This window comes from Brassica napus, chromosome A4 (assembly GCF_020379485.1).
Source record: "Brassica napus cultivar Da-Ae chromosome A4, Da-Ae, whole genome shotgun sequence".
NCBI classification, from domain to species: domain Eukaryota; kingdom Viridiplantae; phylum Streptophyta; class Magnoliopsida; order Brassicales; family Brassicaceae; genus Brassica; species Brassica napus.
The window spans coordinates 21,528,533-21,544,215 of record NC_063437.1 but is presented as its reverse complement, the minus strand read 5'-3'; the positions used below and the strand labels follow the sequence as shown (position 1 = coordinate 21,544,215).

At 38.1% G+C, this 15,683-nt stretch overlaps 5 protein-coding genes across 8 annotated transcripts; 2 read left to right on the top strand and 3 right to left on the bottom strand.

Annotated features, from left to right (window-relative positions):
* Positions 1 to 344: 344 nt before the first annotated feature.
* On the bottom strand, positions 345 to 2,240 carry LOC106452190 (aquaporin PIP1-2). Of its 2 annotated transcripts, none has more exons than XM_013894230.3 (4): positions 1,594 to 2,240; positions 895 to 1,190; positions 674 to 814; positions 345 to 597 (listed from the first exon to the last, which is right to left on the bottom strand). In XM_013894230.3, the coding sequence occupies exons 1-4, from the start codon at positions 1,919 to 1,921 to the stop codon at positions 502 to 504; spliced, it is 861 nt and encodes a 286-aa protein (XP_013749684.1). In that variant the 5' UTR covers positions 1,922 to 2,240; the 3' UTR covers positions 345 to 501. The 2 variants fall into 2 exon arrangements, with proteins under 2 accessions (XP_013749684.1, XP_048634786.1); XM_048778829.1 differs by having other exon boundaries at positions 670 to 814; positions 1,594 to 2,034.
* A 174-nt stretch (positions 2,241 to 2,414) lies between these two features.
* LOC106345364 (F-box protein DOR) lies at positions 2,415 to 5,726 on the top strand. Its single transcript, XM_013784569.3, has one exon. It carries the CDS (start codon positions 3,927 to 3,929, stop codon positions 5,151 to 5,153), a length of 1,227 nt encoding a protein of 408 aa, XP_013640023.1. The 5' UTR covers positions 2,415 to 3,926; the 3' UTR covers positions 5,154 to 5,726.
* Positions 5,727 to 6,096: 370 nt separating this feature from the next.
* On the top strand, positions 6,097 to 7,493 carry LOC106452186 (F-box protein DOR-like). The gene has a single exon (XM_013894227.3). It carries the CDS (start codon positions 6,132 to 6,134, stop codon positions 7,308 to 7,310), a length of 1,179 nt encoding a protein of 392 aa, XP_013749681.1. The 5' UTR covers positions 6,097 to 6,131; the 3' UTR covers positions 7,311 to 7,493.
* A 195-nt stretch (positions 7,494 to 7,688) lies between these two features.
* On the bottom strand, positions 7,689 to 9,574 carry LOC106452187 (U-box domain-containing protein 33-like). The gene is made up of 6 exons (XM_013894228.3): positions 8,784 to 9,574; positions 8,568 to 8,689; positions 8,368 to 8,489; positions 8,163 to 8,267; positions 7,899 to 8,082; positions 7,689 to 7,801 (listed from the first exon to the last, which is right to left on the bottom strand). The coding sequence occupies exons 1-6, from the start codon at positions 8,953 to 8,955 to the stop codon at positions 7,706 to 7,708; spliced, it is 801 nt and encodes a 266-aa protein (XP_013749682.2). The 5' UTR covers positions 8,956 to 9,574; the 3' UTR covers positions 7,689 to 7,705.
* Positions 9,575 to 9,776: 202 nt separating this feature from the next.
* LOC106452185 (U-box domain-containing protein 33) lies at positions 9,777 to 14,148 on the bottom strand. 3 transcript variants are annotated; one of them, XM_013894224.3, is made up of 9 exons: positions 14,014 to 14,148; positions 13,380 to 13,692; positions 13,175 to 13,296; positions 12,936 to 13,057; positions 12,631 to 12,735; positions 12,267 to 12,549; positions 12,050 to 12,184; positions 10,271 to 11,548; positions 9,777 to 10,191 (listed from the first exon to the last, which is right to left on the bottom strand). In XM_013894224.3, exons 2-9 carry the CDS (start codon positions 13,648 to 13,650, stop codon positions 10,006 to 10,008), a joined length of 2,502 nt encoding a protein of 833 aa, XP_013749678.1. In that variant the 5' UTR covers positions 13,651 to 13,692; positions 14,014 to 14,148; the 3' UTR covers positions 9,777 to 10,005. The 3 variants fall into 3 exon arrangements, with proteins under 3 accessions (XP_013749678.1, XP_013749680.1, XP_013749679.1); XM_013894226.3 differs by having other exon boundaries at positions 13,380 to 13,687; positions 14,014 to 14,111; XM_013894225.3 differs by lacking the exon at positions 14,014 to 14,148 and adding an exon at positions 13,809 to 14,007.
* Between the last annotated feature and the right edge of the window lie 1,535 nt (positions 14,149 to 15,683).

Here is a 15,683-nt window from a genome sequence, read left to right as displayed (position 1 = left end):
TCTACCTTTTGGTATTTACTTTCATACAGTAAAACTTGATTTCATTATTTTGTAAGCATCTCTCAATTTCATTTAATAAATTACCATATTGATAATGTTGTAGACCAAGGTTAAAGAATGTCACATTGTTTGGAAATCTGATCGAGATGGGCACATTTTGTTTTCTCTCAACTCTAATTGTTAGTCCATAGAATAATCAAATAATTTGATAGGAGTCATTTTCTTGAATTTGAGCCAAATTTGTTTGGCCTGATTCACTTGTCATGACATATTATGTAACCTAATGCATTAAGTATGTTTGGTCCGTTTTGTTTTAAGATCAAAGTCTGCCCAGAATGTTCCAATTATAGAAGAGAGATTACGAATTTTTCAGGGGAATGTCTTTGTTTTACATTAGGCAAAGAAGAGGAACATCAAATACACACACGACGCTTCACACAATTCACAAAAGAAAGCAAACTAATAATAGCACAAAGCTATAATTTTTTAAGAGTGATTCGATCAGCTTCTGGACTTGAATGGGATGGCTCTGATGACTATCACGTGGTATAGAGCGGCAAGTGCAGCACCGATGAATGGTCCAACCCAAAAGACCCACTGGTAAAAAATAAAACAAAGAGTTAGTAAATGTAATGATCCAAAACCGAATTAGTGAGAAGTGGAAAACACTCACATGGTCGTCCCAAGCGTTGTCCTTGTTGAAGATGATGGCAGCTCCAAGACTCCTTGCTGGGTTGATTCCAGTTCCAGTGATGGGGATGGTGGCTAAGTGGACCAAGAACACAGCGAATCCAATTGGGAGAGGTGCAAGAATCTGTCCAATTTTCAAAAACCAATTAAGCATACGCAACATAAAACCACATAAACTCTGCCTATTTGATTGAGTCTACTTACGGGAACATGGGAGTCCCGAGCGTTTCTCTTGGCGTCAGTGGCGGAAAAGACGGTGTAAACGAGGACAAAGGTTCCAATAATCTCAGCTCCAAGACCACTTCCTTTGGTGTAACCAGGAGCTACAGTGTTGGCTCCACCTCCTAGAGCTTGGTATTGCTTAGGTTGGAAACCCTTCACCACACCAGCTCCACAGATGGCTCCTAAGCACTGCATCACTATGTAGTACACAGCTCTTGTAAGCGAAAGCTTCCTGGCCAAGAAAAGACCAAACGTGACAGCTGGGTTGATGTGTCCACCTGAGAGTTCATAACACAACCCAAATCGTTATTACAATATCTACAAAAAAAAATATTTTAGTTTCAAAAAAAAAAAACATCTACAAAATAAAATTTTCTCAACTGCTTACAGCTCCTAAATTTAATTTCTTCTTTTTTCAAAAGAATGTAAAATTTATTCAATCAAAAACCTTTGTTACATAAAGTTGCTTCTATTGATTTTTACATCATTTTTTTTTAAAGTATGTAAAATTTATTCAGTCAAAAAAATTTCTCTGACTGCTTACAGTTCCTATGTTTCATTTCTTACACATCCGACCAAGTAACATGTTTCTTCAAACCCTAGTTTGGTTTTTCACTAAACCCTAAGATCTATCATATACAACCGTTAGATCTGAGAGTTTGGAAGGTGGTGGTGACTTACCGGAGATACCAGCGGTGCAGTAGACAAGAGCGAAGATCATACCACCGAAGGCCCAAGCGATACCTTGGATTCCGACAGAAGCACACATGTTCGGTGCCCTCTTCACGCCCATGACGGTCAACACAGTAATGTAAAGGAAGAGAAACGTGGCGATGAACTCAGCGATACCGGCTCTCCAGAAGGACCAGGAAGCAAGCTCGCCTGGCTCGAACAGGGGAGCAGGAGGTGGCTCCTTGTAGTCCTTGTCGCTCTGAGCCGATGTTCCGATGGGTTGTCTCTCCGGAAACTTGTTAGCTCCGACCCTAACATCTTCTTCCTTGCCTTCCATCTCCAAGTCCTTTCTCTCTCTCTTAAGAGTGTTTCTTTCTATGTGAGTGGGTAATGTGTTGCAGAGGAGCAGAGAGTGATAGTTTTATAGTGACAAAGCTGTAAGATAATGCAAACAAATGGAGATAAAGTTAAATAAAACACGATGATGATTTATTTGTTTAATTGCTTGACAACACATTAATATATAGTTTAACTGCACATAATTAACGTTATCTTCTTTGTTGCTGATAATACTAATTATTGATTTAATTATAAGTTAATTTTTGTGACCAGAGTTTTAAATTCGGCTTAGAAGTACCCTCTAATCAAATGATTATAGTCTAATAAAATACTATAGTGCCACCTTTTTCTGAATTATTATATGAATGTTGGTTATGAGTTATGACAAAAAGAAAATACTGGAAAATCTAATAAAATATAAAATAAAAAGGAGGAAAGTTGTGGTCGAGGTAAACCGCTGGTTTATTTGGACCGTTGGCATATCAGGATAAGCACATGGTCTTACCGTACCTAATATACATAGGGACAAAGACAACTCATCTTGCAGATAATCTATAACAAGTGTTCTTATTTTAATCTTGTAACATTTTTTTTCTTAATTTTAAGTATAATCTTATAACAATACTAATTAGGCAACATGTCAAAGTTGATGATACTAATTAACCACCCTGAAATTTTCTAATTACATATCAAATAGCTTGAAACTATACAGGCAGCACACAGCAAAGGCCATGCACTACGCATACATACCATCAACGACACAATTATGAGTGGTTGCGTTTTGAATGAAAGAAGAAGATTGTGTGTTGTGTAATATTCGGCTGTAATCCACTATTTGCCAAAAGGAAAGACAACGTTTAAACCAAAAGAAAAAAGGGATTCTCTAAACAATCATGGTTGCTTCGTTGCTTTCTTGTCTTTTTAGGTGTGACACTATGTCCTACACACGTGCTACGTTCTTCTACTTCCATATACCAAATATTCGCTTTCTTTCATTACCACAAACTTCATTAACCAACCACGCTACACATGTACACTATATATCATGGTCATATATATACCAAATTCATAGTTCATGTAAAGTTATGTTTTGGGCGACAGGTTTTGCGGCCGAACCATTGAGATGCTCAGCAATGAAAGTTAGGCTCGACGTGAAGAGATCAAAATATAATAAAGCGGTGAAGGTCGTAATTTGTTTGGACTTTTGGTATGAGAACTAAAAAATAGACGATTCCAAACCGTCCAGTCCATAGATGAGAAGACACATGGCATAACCTTACGTATACAAAACCGACCAAGCACTTGTCACCTTCATTCCAATATTAATCATTTTCTCTATACACATTTTTAACTAATTTTCTTCTGGATACAATTATTGCATGCCCACCCCCCATTATTCCCGTTGCGTTACTGTCCCCACCACCTCCACGGCTCCACCTCTCTTGGATTGTTTGATTTTTTAGCAAAGCTTTGTTTGTTTTTTTTCCACAAAATATTTATAATCAACACAATTTCCACACACCCAATACAAAATTCGAAGTATAAACACCCACGAAAACATCAAAAAGCATAAACTTAGGTATAACTCATTTTGAGGTTTTGTCTCCAATTTTATTTGATACTCATCAATGACTACTTACGTTTTCTTCTCATTCTGAGTTGTTTTGTTACTAAATTAATATCTTCTCTCTTTATATATCAGTGAATCGAATTATTTATCGTCATGTAGTATCAGAATGTGTGAGTGTGTGAAACTGAGTTCCTAAAATTCAAATTCATTTACCAAAAATCGGGTCTTCAGAAGTTTGGGTCAAACTTAAATTGGTTTCTCAACTTGACACAGGTCCATATTTTCTTTTGTTTTAGATGGGCCTTCTTCTTTTTCAGAGCCCATCTCAACCTTTTGTTTAAAACCTCACCCTTTGAGTCTTGGCTTCTACGGTTCTACTTCTACCCTAGCTTCCCTTTTCCTTTGGTTTTCCCCTTTCCACAGTCAAAAAAGTATGGAGAAATCACGGCGGCGCAAGGATCGTAAAACTACCAGCCTCGACACTGGCCAACACTCCTCATTGCCGCCTCTACTCCCAATGGAACTCATGATGGACATCTTCTCTAGGTTATCCCTCAAGTCCATTGCCATCTGTCGCTGCGTGTCGAAGCAGTGGGGCTACGTACTCGGCCATCCTGACTTCAGGGACCTCCGCTTGGCAAGGTCTCAGGCTCGTCCTTGTCTATTGTTCGCCTGCTTCAGAGGTAATAAGCTATTCTTCCTCTCCTCACCTCAACCTCAGTCTCAGTCTCCTGATGATGAGATGTTTGCCGCCGATCATCACATGAGTTTCTCCTTTACCCGTCCTGTCAAAGATATATCTACAAGTGTCAGTGGCTTCGTATGTGTCTCTTTCCGCGGTTATCAGTCCGGAAGGCAATTCATGGCGGACGAGTCGGTGGTATGTAACCCTAGCACTGGACAATCATTTACTATACCCAGAATGAAGACAATGAAGAGGACTGGGGGGATACGGTTTTTCGGGTATGATCTTGTCGAGAAACATCACAAGGTATTGGCAATGATTCGTCCTCCTGGCCACGGCGGCAGAACTGTGGACCATCAAGTGCTAACATTATTAGGAGGAAGAACTGAGAAAGCGACCTGGAGAATGGCTGAATGTGGCATACCATGTGCCTCTTCTAGGGATATACAGAGTTTATGCATTAACGGTGTTTTCTATTACATCGAGTTGGTTAGCGATTGGGGTCTTGATAGTATGATAATTTGCTTTGATGTTACATCTGAGAAGTTCAGCTCTGTTAAGTTTGCTAGGGATTTATATCCGGTGCGGCGAAACTATCCGGGGCGGCTGCTAGATTTCAACGGTAAATTGGCTTTAGTACCAAGTGACAGTCTTCGTGTCACAAGTAAATGTATTGTGACGTGGGTTCTACAAGACTCTGAATGGTCCAAACTTGTTTACATATTGCCCCCTATGTGGAAAGTTGTAGTTGGTCCAAAGGAGTGCTTAGAGATTGTTGGAGTGACTGGTCCGAATGAGTTTGTTATGTCTCCCATATATTCATCTGACCCTTTCCATGTCTACTACTGCAATTTCGAGAAGAAAACTGTGAAAAGAGTTGTGATCCAAGGAATGGGGGCGTTTGGGAGTGGGAGGAGGTATTATGTTCGCACATGTCTGAACCATGTGGAGGATTTGAAGCATATGGAATTATAAAGGATTCTGGATGATCATGGGATCTCGATAGAGAGCTTTTGTGACCTATTCTGACTAGTATGATCTGTGTTATCTGATTTTTTTTACTTACATTTTTCATCCTCATGAAATTATTGACGGTTATGTATATAATCATGATGTGTGAGCGTCAGGGATTGAGTTCCTAAACTTTGAATTCAAATTCATTTACCAAAGTTAGTGAAAACCGAAATTCTTAGAAATAAATATGTACGCGCATGAGTTTTTATACTAATGTTTTTTTATTAAATTGTTTTAATTTGCAACACTATCATCTTTATTGATTATAAAATGACGAATACAAATATTTGTCTCTTAAATGTACCATCGTTGTTGAGAGTTAACATATTACAATTCATTTTAATTATTTTTAAAACTTCATATGCACAAAGAAAAATTAAGTTTTGAGTCTGACACAAATCATCAAAAACATATAGTCAGCATCAGTTATAAACTGCCAAAAAGAGATTAGGTTCTTTGCTCTAGAGTCTTTTTACTATTGACTCCATAAGTTATCATCTAATATTAAGATCTCAATAATTTTTCAATGCAAATTTTGAAATTAACATATTTTATATTTATATATAATTTATAATTTATTTTAAACGATATTAATATACATATAAAATATGAATATTTATTAATAAAACTTCATATTCATACGATTTATTATCATTTGTATATTGATTGAACAAAAAAATTATACTATTAAATAATTTATAATCGTTTTAAAAATATAGCATATAATTAAAAATATTTTTTATTATATGTTTAATGTGATTTTTTTAATTTTTTAATAATATAAAATTAAACAAAAAAAAATATATTTCTATCTTTTCAGATTTTCTTTTGCTTTAGATGGGCCTTTCTTCTTCTTTTTTTCCTGAGCCCATCTAAATCTTTTGTTTATTGTTTAGACAACCTCACGGACCAACACTCATCGAAAGCAAAAACCAAAAAATGAAGGAATCACGGCGGCGCAAGGATCGTGAAACTGACCAACAACACTCATCGCTCCCAATGGAGCTCATGATGGACATCTTCTCTAGGCTATCCCTCAAGTCCATTGCCACCTGCCGCTGCGTTTCGAAGCAGTGGGCCTCCGTACTCGGCCATTCTGGTTTCAGGGACCTCCTCTTGACAAGGTCTCAGGCTCGTCCGCGTCTATTGTTCGCCTGCGTCGAAGATAACAAGGTCATCTTCCTCTCCTCACCTCAGCCTCAGTCTTCTTCGCCGACTCCTCCTCCTCCTGTTGCCGCCGATTACCACATGAGTTTCTCCTTTGACCATCCTGTCCAAGACATATCTACAAGTCTCAATGGCTTTGTCTGTGTCTATACCAGTGGTTACCGGTCCGTAAACGCAAAGAAATCCCTGGAGGGCGAGGAGTTGGTGATATGTAACCCTAGCACGGGACAGTCGCTTACTGTCCCCAGAATGAATAGCTCTCGGATGACACGCTTCTTCGGGTATGATACTATTGAGAAACTTCACAAGGTGTTGGGAATGATTTGGCTACAGGACGATAGAACTGTGGACCATCAAGTGCTGACATTAGGAGTAGGAGGAGGAGGCACTACATGGAGAACGACTGGATGCGGCGTACCTTGTTCTACTTGGCAAAGACAGAATATATGCATTAATGGTGTTATCTATTACGTCGCCCGTGAATGTGATCAGATGATAGTTTGCTTTGATGTTAGGTCTGAGAAGTACATCTTTGTTAAGTTTCCGGATATGATCTTTTGGCCCGTGGTTCTTGACTTCTACGGTAAGTTGGCCTTAGTAGTACTAGTCAGTGGCATCGCTCTTACTGCCACGTCCGAAAGTATTGTGATGTGGGTTCTGCAAGACCCCGGAAGATGTACATGGTCCAAACGTGTTTACATATTGCCCCCTATGTGGAAAGATGTAGTTGATCCGCGCGAGCACTTGGAGATTGTTGGAGGGACTGGTCCGGATGAATTGGTTATGTCGCCCAGATATTCTTCTCAGCCTTTCCATTTCTACTACTGCAATTTCCTAAAGGAAACTGTAACGAGAGTTGTAATCCAAGGAATGGCGTTTGGGAGTGGGAGGAGGTATTCTATTCACACCTATCTAAACCATGTGGAGGATGTGAAGCGTATGGAATTATAAGGGATGCTGGATCATCTATGGGATCTTCTTGATAGAGAGATTTTGTGACCTATTCTGACTAGTATGATCTCTGTGTTATCTGATTTTCTAGATCCTGTTTCATGTTTTGTACCTAACAATCTGCAGAATGATCATGTACCATCATCTCCTTTAGCTTTCTCATCGTTTGTTTGTTTTTGGCTTTGTGATTGCTCACTTTTGGTTGCTCTGTTCATACAGAAAGATGGTAGAAACAGTAAAGATACATTAGGTGTTGTTATTGATACATACAACTAGTTATTTTTAAGCCACACGAGAAGGAAGCCATAACCAGCAGCTTCCTCTCACACAAATGTTTTTTTCTGTAGTCAATATTGATACATAAATTCATTTGAGTCTCTCTTTCTCTCCGAGTGTCATTCACAATGCTCATGGTTTTGGATTGTGAGCTTCTGCCATAGCTTGGTGGAGTTGATTAGGAAGTTCATCATGTTCAGTCCCATCCCGCTGCACTGATGAAACAAGCACAGTAGGCACAACCACATCAACCATATGAAACGCAAGTAAATAGAATCTGCATGGTCTTTTGTATGATTAAGCAACACATACCGGGAAAGCTAGAGAAGATGAGTCATTTGGTTCCTCTTGAATATCGCTTAGTAAGACCTCAGAGCTGATGATATCCATGGAGGATGTGTTATTTTGCTCATCAGACCTTATTTGTGGCAATACAAGCCGCTGAAAATCAGACAAGAGCACAGAGAGAGCTCTAACTTCATCCACTCTAGCTTCCCTATACATTGATCAAAAAACACCATCAATACATCATCTACAAACACAATCAAGAAAACAAAAGTTTCCTTGACTGAGAACCTTGTATGGATAAGGTTTCCTTTGCAGGTGAAATGTATTTGACAAGTAGCTGGCGCTTGTTGGCAGACAAAGTTTGCTTTCTTGGACTTGAGATCCTCCATTTTTCTAGCAAAAAAATAGTTAACAAAACACTTTCTGTAAGAAAGAGGACACATGATGATGATCCAAATATAAAAGAGTTGGTCACGTCTAAAGCTAGATATACATGGAATAGTGTTTATCAGCAGCTGCTCCCATAACAAACTTCCTGATCCTATGCTGGTATATCACTTCAACAATCCCTTTCTCAATTGAGTCCATCTCCACACACAGCTTCTCTGCCTGTACCTACATACACAAACCAATCTCCTCTTTAGAATATAGAAAACATAGTAACCATATATACATGTCACGTTTTGTACATACCCCTTTCTTCAAACAAATACTTAGATACTCTTGTAGAATCTTGTCTGTTTTCGCCGTTTCTTTGCCTCGGTATGCTCTCACTGATTCCTCATCTACCGTTGAAGCTTCGAATCTTGTACCCACTTTGAGAGTCAAAAGTGTTAAACAAATTTCTAAAAGTCAATACCCTTAAAGCATTACTAGAGAGACACTTAGAAGTTTGAAATATATACTTACAGACAGGAATCGTTGGAGATGGCTGGTGGATATGAAGGATGCAGATTTTCTTTCCTTGGGAGTTTTGTAAGGCCCACATGAGATTTGATATGTTCTTCCACACTTCTCTACCAACTGCAACGTAGAGTTTCTCTTCTAGTATCTGACTAGTGGCTGCTGCTTCTTCCTCCATAGCCTTTGAGAACACTTGGGAGAGACAAAGTTTTTGGTCTTGGAGAGAGTTTTAACAGAGAGTTTCCTCTGCACCATCATTTCCCGGTTACTTGGATAAGAAGATACCCAATGGCCTGAGCATCTCACGACTCTGTTCCTTCGAATATTCGTCCGTTCTCTATATATATAATATGGTAAAAAGACTTTTTCTATACCAAATAATATTATAATCATGAGAAACAATGTCCGAGAATGTGGTTAACTAGGCATGGTTGTCTTTTTACTTCTTTAATTTGTTTAATATCTGTTTTGTGACTTTTGTCCGAGTCCAAAGAGCATCTGCTGGAAAAAACAACAACATTACAAGCAGACAAGACAAGAACGTTAACAAGAAAGATGAAAATCCAAATATAGTTTATGTCAGTGTGCTCTATTACATTGAATATTGTCTAGATGATGCAGCTCCCATGACAAGATTCTTGACACCTTTCAATGTGTATCTTCTCTACACGGACCTAAGATACAATCAGTCGGCTCTCTTTATCTCATTACCGTCAAAACAAAAGGGATAATAATATCTTGAATATGTGAAAATACACGCTAGTGTCTTTATCTTAACCAATAATTTAGGACTCAATCCATTCCTAGCCAAGCAAATACATCATTTGTGAAATACAAAGCATTGATATACCATATAGAACAAAATCTTCCATGTTCTGTTAACATAAAACAAAATCAACAGACATAGTTGTGGCTCTGGACTTGCTCTGGCATAACCTGGAGGCTTATCTTTGTGTTAAGATATAGCAAATTATAGTAATAGTTCTAATCACACAGACATTATAAACATATAACCTTTTTTCATCTGACAAAACATATATATACACACACACAAAAATCTCACCAGCCTTTCTTTTTTCAACTTACAAATATGGAGGACTTTTTACACTATGCTTAGACAAAAGTAGGCAAATTATGCTATCTACGGAGAGATTGTATGTATGCATATAATGATAACAAAGATAACTTCTCCTCATGAGAGATTACATGCTGGAGAAGTATATCATTTTCAACAATGATGTTGAAGCCACTCCTGAACTGCAGAACGAAGAGCATGGTTAGGGATTAGACTATTGTGTGAAAGCTTGGCATTAGTCATCGGTGAAGTATCATGTCCACTGTCCAGCCACGCTCTTATAGCTTCCGCTTCATATGTGAAACCATCCGCAGCTACGTGTGGATCCTGCATCACTTCCTATAAAGTTTTCAACAAACAGAATTGAGTTTTAGTCTCAGTGAAACGTATACATAAGCCTTCAGAGTATAATAGTCACCTGGAAGATGGGACAAATGAAGTAAGGAGGTGCTATGCGCTGCTCGTTACGTCCAAGATGGAAAGAAGAAGATCCTCCACTAGAAGCCCTCATAGGCTCAAGCAATCTCCAAACCTCAGTCCCAAGATCCGGACGGTTCTCACCGACAGACTCACAGCATCTCAACGCCAAGCGAGCGAGCTGCTCGGCCTGAACAAAGGGCCAGTCACCAGCTAAAGGATCCAAAAGGTTGTTCAACGAACCGGAGTCAAGAGCGTACTTCACTTCATTTGCTATCCGCAACGCAGGTCTCCCTGTCAGCAACCTTAACAATATAACCCCAAAAGAGTAAACATCTGACTTTGGTGTTAGCTCTCCGCTGCTAGAAGCTTCCGGATCCAAGTAAGGAACCGTCCCTGTGAGATCTGTTGACGCACTCTTGCTTCTTCCTATCGAGCACGTTCCAAAGTCACTCAACTTGCTAACGAGGTTACCATCAAGAAGTATATTAGCCGGCTTTAAGTCACCGTGTACTAAGCTATGAGCTTTGTTGGAGTGAAGAAAGACAAGCGCCGCGCATATCTCGGTTGCAATCCGTACACGGTTTTGCCATGATAACGGCGGAGAGTTGTTCTTGCAGGTAAGCCTATCTTCGAGGCTACCATCGGGGAGATACTCGTATACAAGACTCCACCCTTCAGGACAAGCTCCGATCAGTGTAATGATATTCGGATGCCTCGTTTTGCTCAACACGTCGACCTCTTGCTGATACTCCACAGGGCCTTGTGAGCTTTTAGGATTCAATATCTTTATAGCCACTTGCGTGTGACGAAGCGTGCCGACGTAGATGCTTCCGTAGCCTCCTTCGCCGATCTTTAGTGTGGAGTCAAAGCGGTTAGTTGCTTCTTCGATCTCTGAGAATGAAAAATCTGTGAAGTAGTTAGGTAGTAACTGCTGTTGTAGTGTTGAAGTTGTCTCTGTGGCGAGAGTTCTTAGCTCCTCAGCTTCTCTGAGGGCTCTGTCGCGTTCACTCTGCAGCTCTTCTCGTTCGTTTTTCAGCTTTTGTAAAAGCTTCACAGCTATGTCGAGCTTCTTGTTTAGCGTTTCCATTGTAGTGTCAGCTTCTGCTATTTGGTTCTCTAGCATCTGTTTATGTGCCGTTGCGGTTTGGACTTCTTCTGTGACTGCTTCTTGTTCTTTTTTTATTGTTACGAATCTTTCTTTCTCTTTGAATACTGCTGTCTCAGTGTCTTTCCTTCGCTTTAGCTCCTCAGAGTAAGCAGTTTCTGATTGTTTAACCTATAATCATCACCAATAATATCAGAATAATATTAATTTCTAGATGTTAATGAATTGATTAATATATATATAAAAGATATTTTAGTTTTTGGATTTAGTTATAAAATTATTTTGATGAATTATCAAAATTAGATAATACAAAACAAAAGAAATTAAATAAATTTGTGGATTTGTACTAACATTATTACTTAATTTAACAGATTTAAAGTAAATTAGATTGATTTAAACCGAACGTTTTGAACCAATTTAAAATTGTTTAAACCGATTTAAATCTTACGAATCGGATTTTAAAAAAATTGTTTAGGCTAAGACCAATTTGCCGCCTAGACCGATTTTTTGAACCATGCATAAGCCTAAAGCCTACTAATCTCTTTGAGTGATACACAACCAAACATAATGGTCCAGTATAGTCTATATCTCCAACTAGAATATCTATCAACCATTTCCAAAAAAAAAAACTAACATTGCTGCTAACCAATTTACATTTGAAAGGAAACTCACCCTTTTGATTGCATCAAGTGCATTCTTTTCAGCTTTCTGACGCCTAACAGTCTCTGCAAAAGCTTCTCGTTTTGAACTTTGAGCCTCTGACGTAGCTTGTCGGATTTTATCATGAAATGAATCATCCACTCCATCCTGCAACAATGAACACAGTGTGTTGGACAGCTTAGAATGTGAGATATACACAAATCAATATACCAACTACATGATGACATACCGGAAAGTTGGAAGGAGATGAGCGGCCAGAGTTCTCATCAACTGTACTCATAACCGTTGCACTTCCCCTCACTCCACTACCGTCAAAGTCTCTCTCCTCATCATCAGTAGTATTCAACGAACCGTTTGACACTCTCTCACTGTGTTCAGTTGAACTTCCATTGCTTCCTAGTCGTTGAACTGAACCAGGCTCTGGTCTAGAGAGAGCTTGAAGCAGATCGTTTGCATTTATGGAAGGACGCGGAGATGCAACATATTCTGATGCACCATCATCCGCAGCTTCCCTGAAACGGTAATAGTATCACATTAAATTCAAGTAATAAGCAGTCACATATCCTTTCATTGTCAAATTGAAGTAGCCAAACCTTGTGTGTATTAAGTAGCCTTTGCAAGTAAACCATATTTGACAAGGAGCAGGAGCTTCTCGGCGAACGAAGATGGCTTTCCTTGACTTGAGTTCAGTCATTTTCCTGTAAGTTAGGGAAAGCAAACACAGCTCTGTAAGAGTTGATTCAGCGTTAAGTATTAGACACAAAGTGTCCCACATCGGGAAGAGATCCTAAATAATATATAAGATAGATAGACCACTCCACTTATCACCAATAGATTTTATGTTGGAAACCCATCTAGCTTAATATTAAGCAGCAAAGAGCTTAGGAAAAGACCATACTTAGAATGGTGTCTATCTGCAGCTGCTCCCATGACAAGCTTCTTGATCCCAAGCTCCGAGATAAGTTGCACAATCCCATTCTCGATGGATTCGGTTTCAATAAACATCTTCTCTGCCCTCACCTACAAATCATAACTCACTATCATAAGACAAGTATGGTCCTAATGGTAAAGCCAAAGCAACAAAACTACTCTCCTTATCATTAACATCAAAAGTACTAAAACAATAGCAAGCCATACCCCTCTCTGGTGGCATATACGGAGGTACTCATCTAGGATCATATGCACTTTCTCCCTTTCCTTTTCCCGGAAAACCTTGACTTCTTCCTCCTTCACAGAACTCACTGGAAACTTGGCTCCCACTGAGAAAAGATTCAACGAAGAAAAAAACATTACAAAGGCTCAACCTTTGAATCCAAGGGTTGAGGTTTAGGGGAGTACTTACTAACTGGGATCATTTGAGAAGGTTGATGAACATGAACAACGCAAATCTTCTTCCCACCAGTGTTCTGCAACGCCCAGACGAGTGTAGACTTGCTCTTGGCCACGTGTTTATCCACAGCGACGAAGATCTTCTCCTCTATCAGACGCGAGAGAGGCTCTTCCGTGACGCTGCTCCTGCTAGACCTTGATCCAGGGCTAGTTGTTGTCATCCCATGGAATCTCATGGATCCAGCTCTTTCGCTCATAGCTGGAATTGGAGTCACCAAAGCCATCTGGTGAAAAAACTCTCTCTCCCAAAGGCTCAAAGGTCTCAACTTTTACACAAACAACAAACAAAGAAACTAAGAATTCAACAAGCAGCGAACTCAAAAAGTGATTGACTTTATTGACTAGGGAGCAAAGCAAGACACTTGATGAATCATAGTGAAACCTTAGATTATGGATAAGGAGGAAGAAGAAGAGTTTGGTATCGATTTCGAAATGTATTGACCAAAAAGTTTTAGTCTTTCAGACAAAACAACAAGCAAGCAAGACATGAAACTGAGAAACCGAATTTTAATGTTTTATTTTCTCGGAAATTTCTGAGTGAGTGAAAAACGACGGCGTATTGATGAAGTTGATTTGTATGTACATACCAAAACGAAGAAGAAGCTTCCTGGTGATATGAATGTGCCTGCGTGCTCAAACCGTGACGTGGTTTGAAAAAAAATGAGAGTATAAAGAGAGAAGAGACAGAGATTGTTCTACTGTGTGCAAGCGCACGGTAGTACTTATATAATGCGAGGGTCCTACTTTAACCGATTGATGACACGTGTACTTAGTCATAAGATAAATTTGCTTTTTAATTGTCCACTGTAATTGATATGTTTTAGTCAGACTAATCATTCAAATTTAATCTCCTAATTATATGGAAATACATCTAAACTTCAATATATACCTTTTATTTTTGCAAGTTCTTTTAGTTTTATCAAATAATAGAAGCATAGTTAATTTTTTTTATTGTCTATGATGTATTTTTATATGTTTTAGTCAGAGTAATCATTCAAGTAAAATTTCCTAATTATATAAAAAAATATATCTAAACTTCAATATATACCTTTTATTTTGCAACTTTCCTTTGTTTTTTTCTCAAAAATATGTTATCTTGTCCTTACGAATATTTAAGTATTTTGTCTCTTGGGATATTGATGAGGAAAAGATCTTCTAATAACTATTGATACAGATGAAAATATAATTGAAGAATTTTTTCCGATAAATTTAGAACTAGTTGAATTGTTAATGTGCCGTGTGTGGTTGTACCATGTTATATAATGTAAAATACTAGGGATATTCCTGAAAATGCTTATTCCCTTGTCATTTTCATTTGAATTGTATTTTTTTCCTGGGGCCGTAATAGAATTTTATTCTCTTATTGAATATTACGTTATTACGTAATTGACAGGGTTTTAAAAATGTATAAAAGGTTGTCTCGTTATATGAAGACAGGCGAGGCACATCCACAACTATGCTAGTTTATCAACTAGCCAGAATAATTTAATTGAAGAGAAAACTGAAAATTAATTATATTTTATCGTTGAATATTTCAACTTAGGATATACGGTTTGGGAATGTAGCATCTCGTTATTCATTCGTCGAAAGCGTTTATCTTAAACTGCAATTTGAATTTGTTAATGCACGTTTGATCATGTTAGTAAAATAATTAAAAACGTTATTTGAATATGACTAGTCTTCACGATAACCGAAATTCTTAACATTTTGTAAGAATCAAATTTCCTACATGAATCATCTCGGTTGTCATATGTTTGTTTCATAAAAGAAGGATTGCATTATGAGTACAAAAACAGAGTCACACTTACGTCTGGTAACTTTTTATGTTAATATTTTCATGCTATGGAAGAGAGAGAAACGACAAAAAGAGATAGAAATTTGTAGATACTATCAGTCAAAAAAACCTCTCTATACAATTTTTTTTTGAAACTTATTTTAATATCAATAACATTATTTAGCTGGAAAAATCACTTTAGTCTTTAGTGGCATTGAGGGTCTAAATGAAAGTTGAAAAGTTATACTAAATGGACCATATGATGTACGGGCCTTACTATACCATTTAAGCCCGGTTTGAGTTCTACGTCCAAATCCAAACATTTGTTCTTAACAGTCTGAATCCAAAAGGGTTGGTTTTAAGAACTTGAAATGGCTAAGCATTTTGGTTTGATGTTTTTCTTTTTCTTGTTTAGGTAGCCTTAAGTGTTCGATTTGCCCTAGCCCTCTGCGTATTATGGGATAATGCATATGGTTATCAACA

Bases quoted from the DNA above. Each gene is read 5' to 3' on its own strand.
- LOC106452185 (XM_013894224.3), bottom strand. From the start codon at position 13,650: ATGGCTTTGGTGACTCCAATTCCAGCTATGAGCGAAAGAGCTGGATCC. The intron at 13,297-13,379 runs GTAAGTACTCCC...ATCTTTTCTCAG, and splicing joins TTCTCAAATGATCCCAGTTA to TGGGAGCCAAGTTTCCAGTG. The intron at 12,550-12,630 runs GTTTGGCTACTT...TTACCGTTTCAG, and splicing joins GGCTACTTAATACACACAAG to GGAAGCTGCGGATGATGGTG.
- LOC106452187 (XM_013894228.3), bottom strand. From the start codon at position 8,955: ATGGAGGAAGAAGCAGCAGCCACTAGTCAGATACTAGAAGAGAAACTC. The intron at 8,083-8,162 runs GTTCTCAGTCAA...ATCAATGTATAG, and splicing joins GGAAACCTTATCCATACAAG to GGAAGCTAGAGTGGATGAAG. The intron at 7,802-7,898 runs GTATGTGTTGCT...TTGTTTCATCAG, and splicing joins CATCTTCTCTAGCTTTCCCG to TGCAGCGGGATGGGACTGAA.
- LOC106345364 (XM_013784569.3), top strand. From the start codon at position 3,927: ATGGAGAAATCACGGCGGCGCAAGGATCGTAAAACTACCAGCCTCGAC.
- LOC106452186 (XM_013894227.3), top strand. From the start codon at position 6,132: ATGAAGGAATCACGGCGGCGCAAGGATCGTGAAACTGACCAACAACAC.
- LOC106452190 (XM_048778829.1), bottom strand. From the start codon at position 1,921: ATGGAAGGCAAGGAAGAAGATGTTAGGGTCGGAGCTAACAAGTTTCCG. The intron at 815-894 runs GTAAGTAGACTC...AAAATTGGACAG, and splicing joins CTCGGGACTCCCATGTTCCC to ATTCTTGCACCTCTCCCAAT. The intron at 598-669 runs GTGTTTTCCACT...ATTTTTTACCAG, and splicing joins CGCTTGGGACGACCATGTGA to TGGGTCTTTTGGGTTGGACC.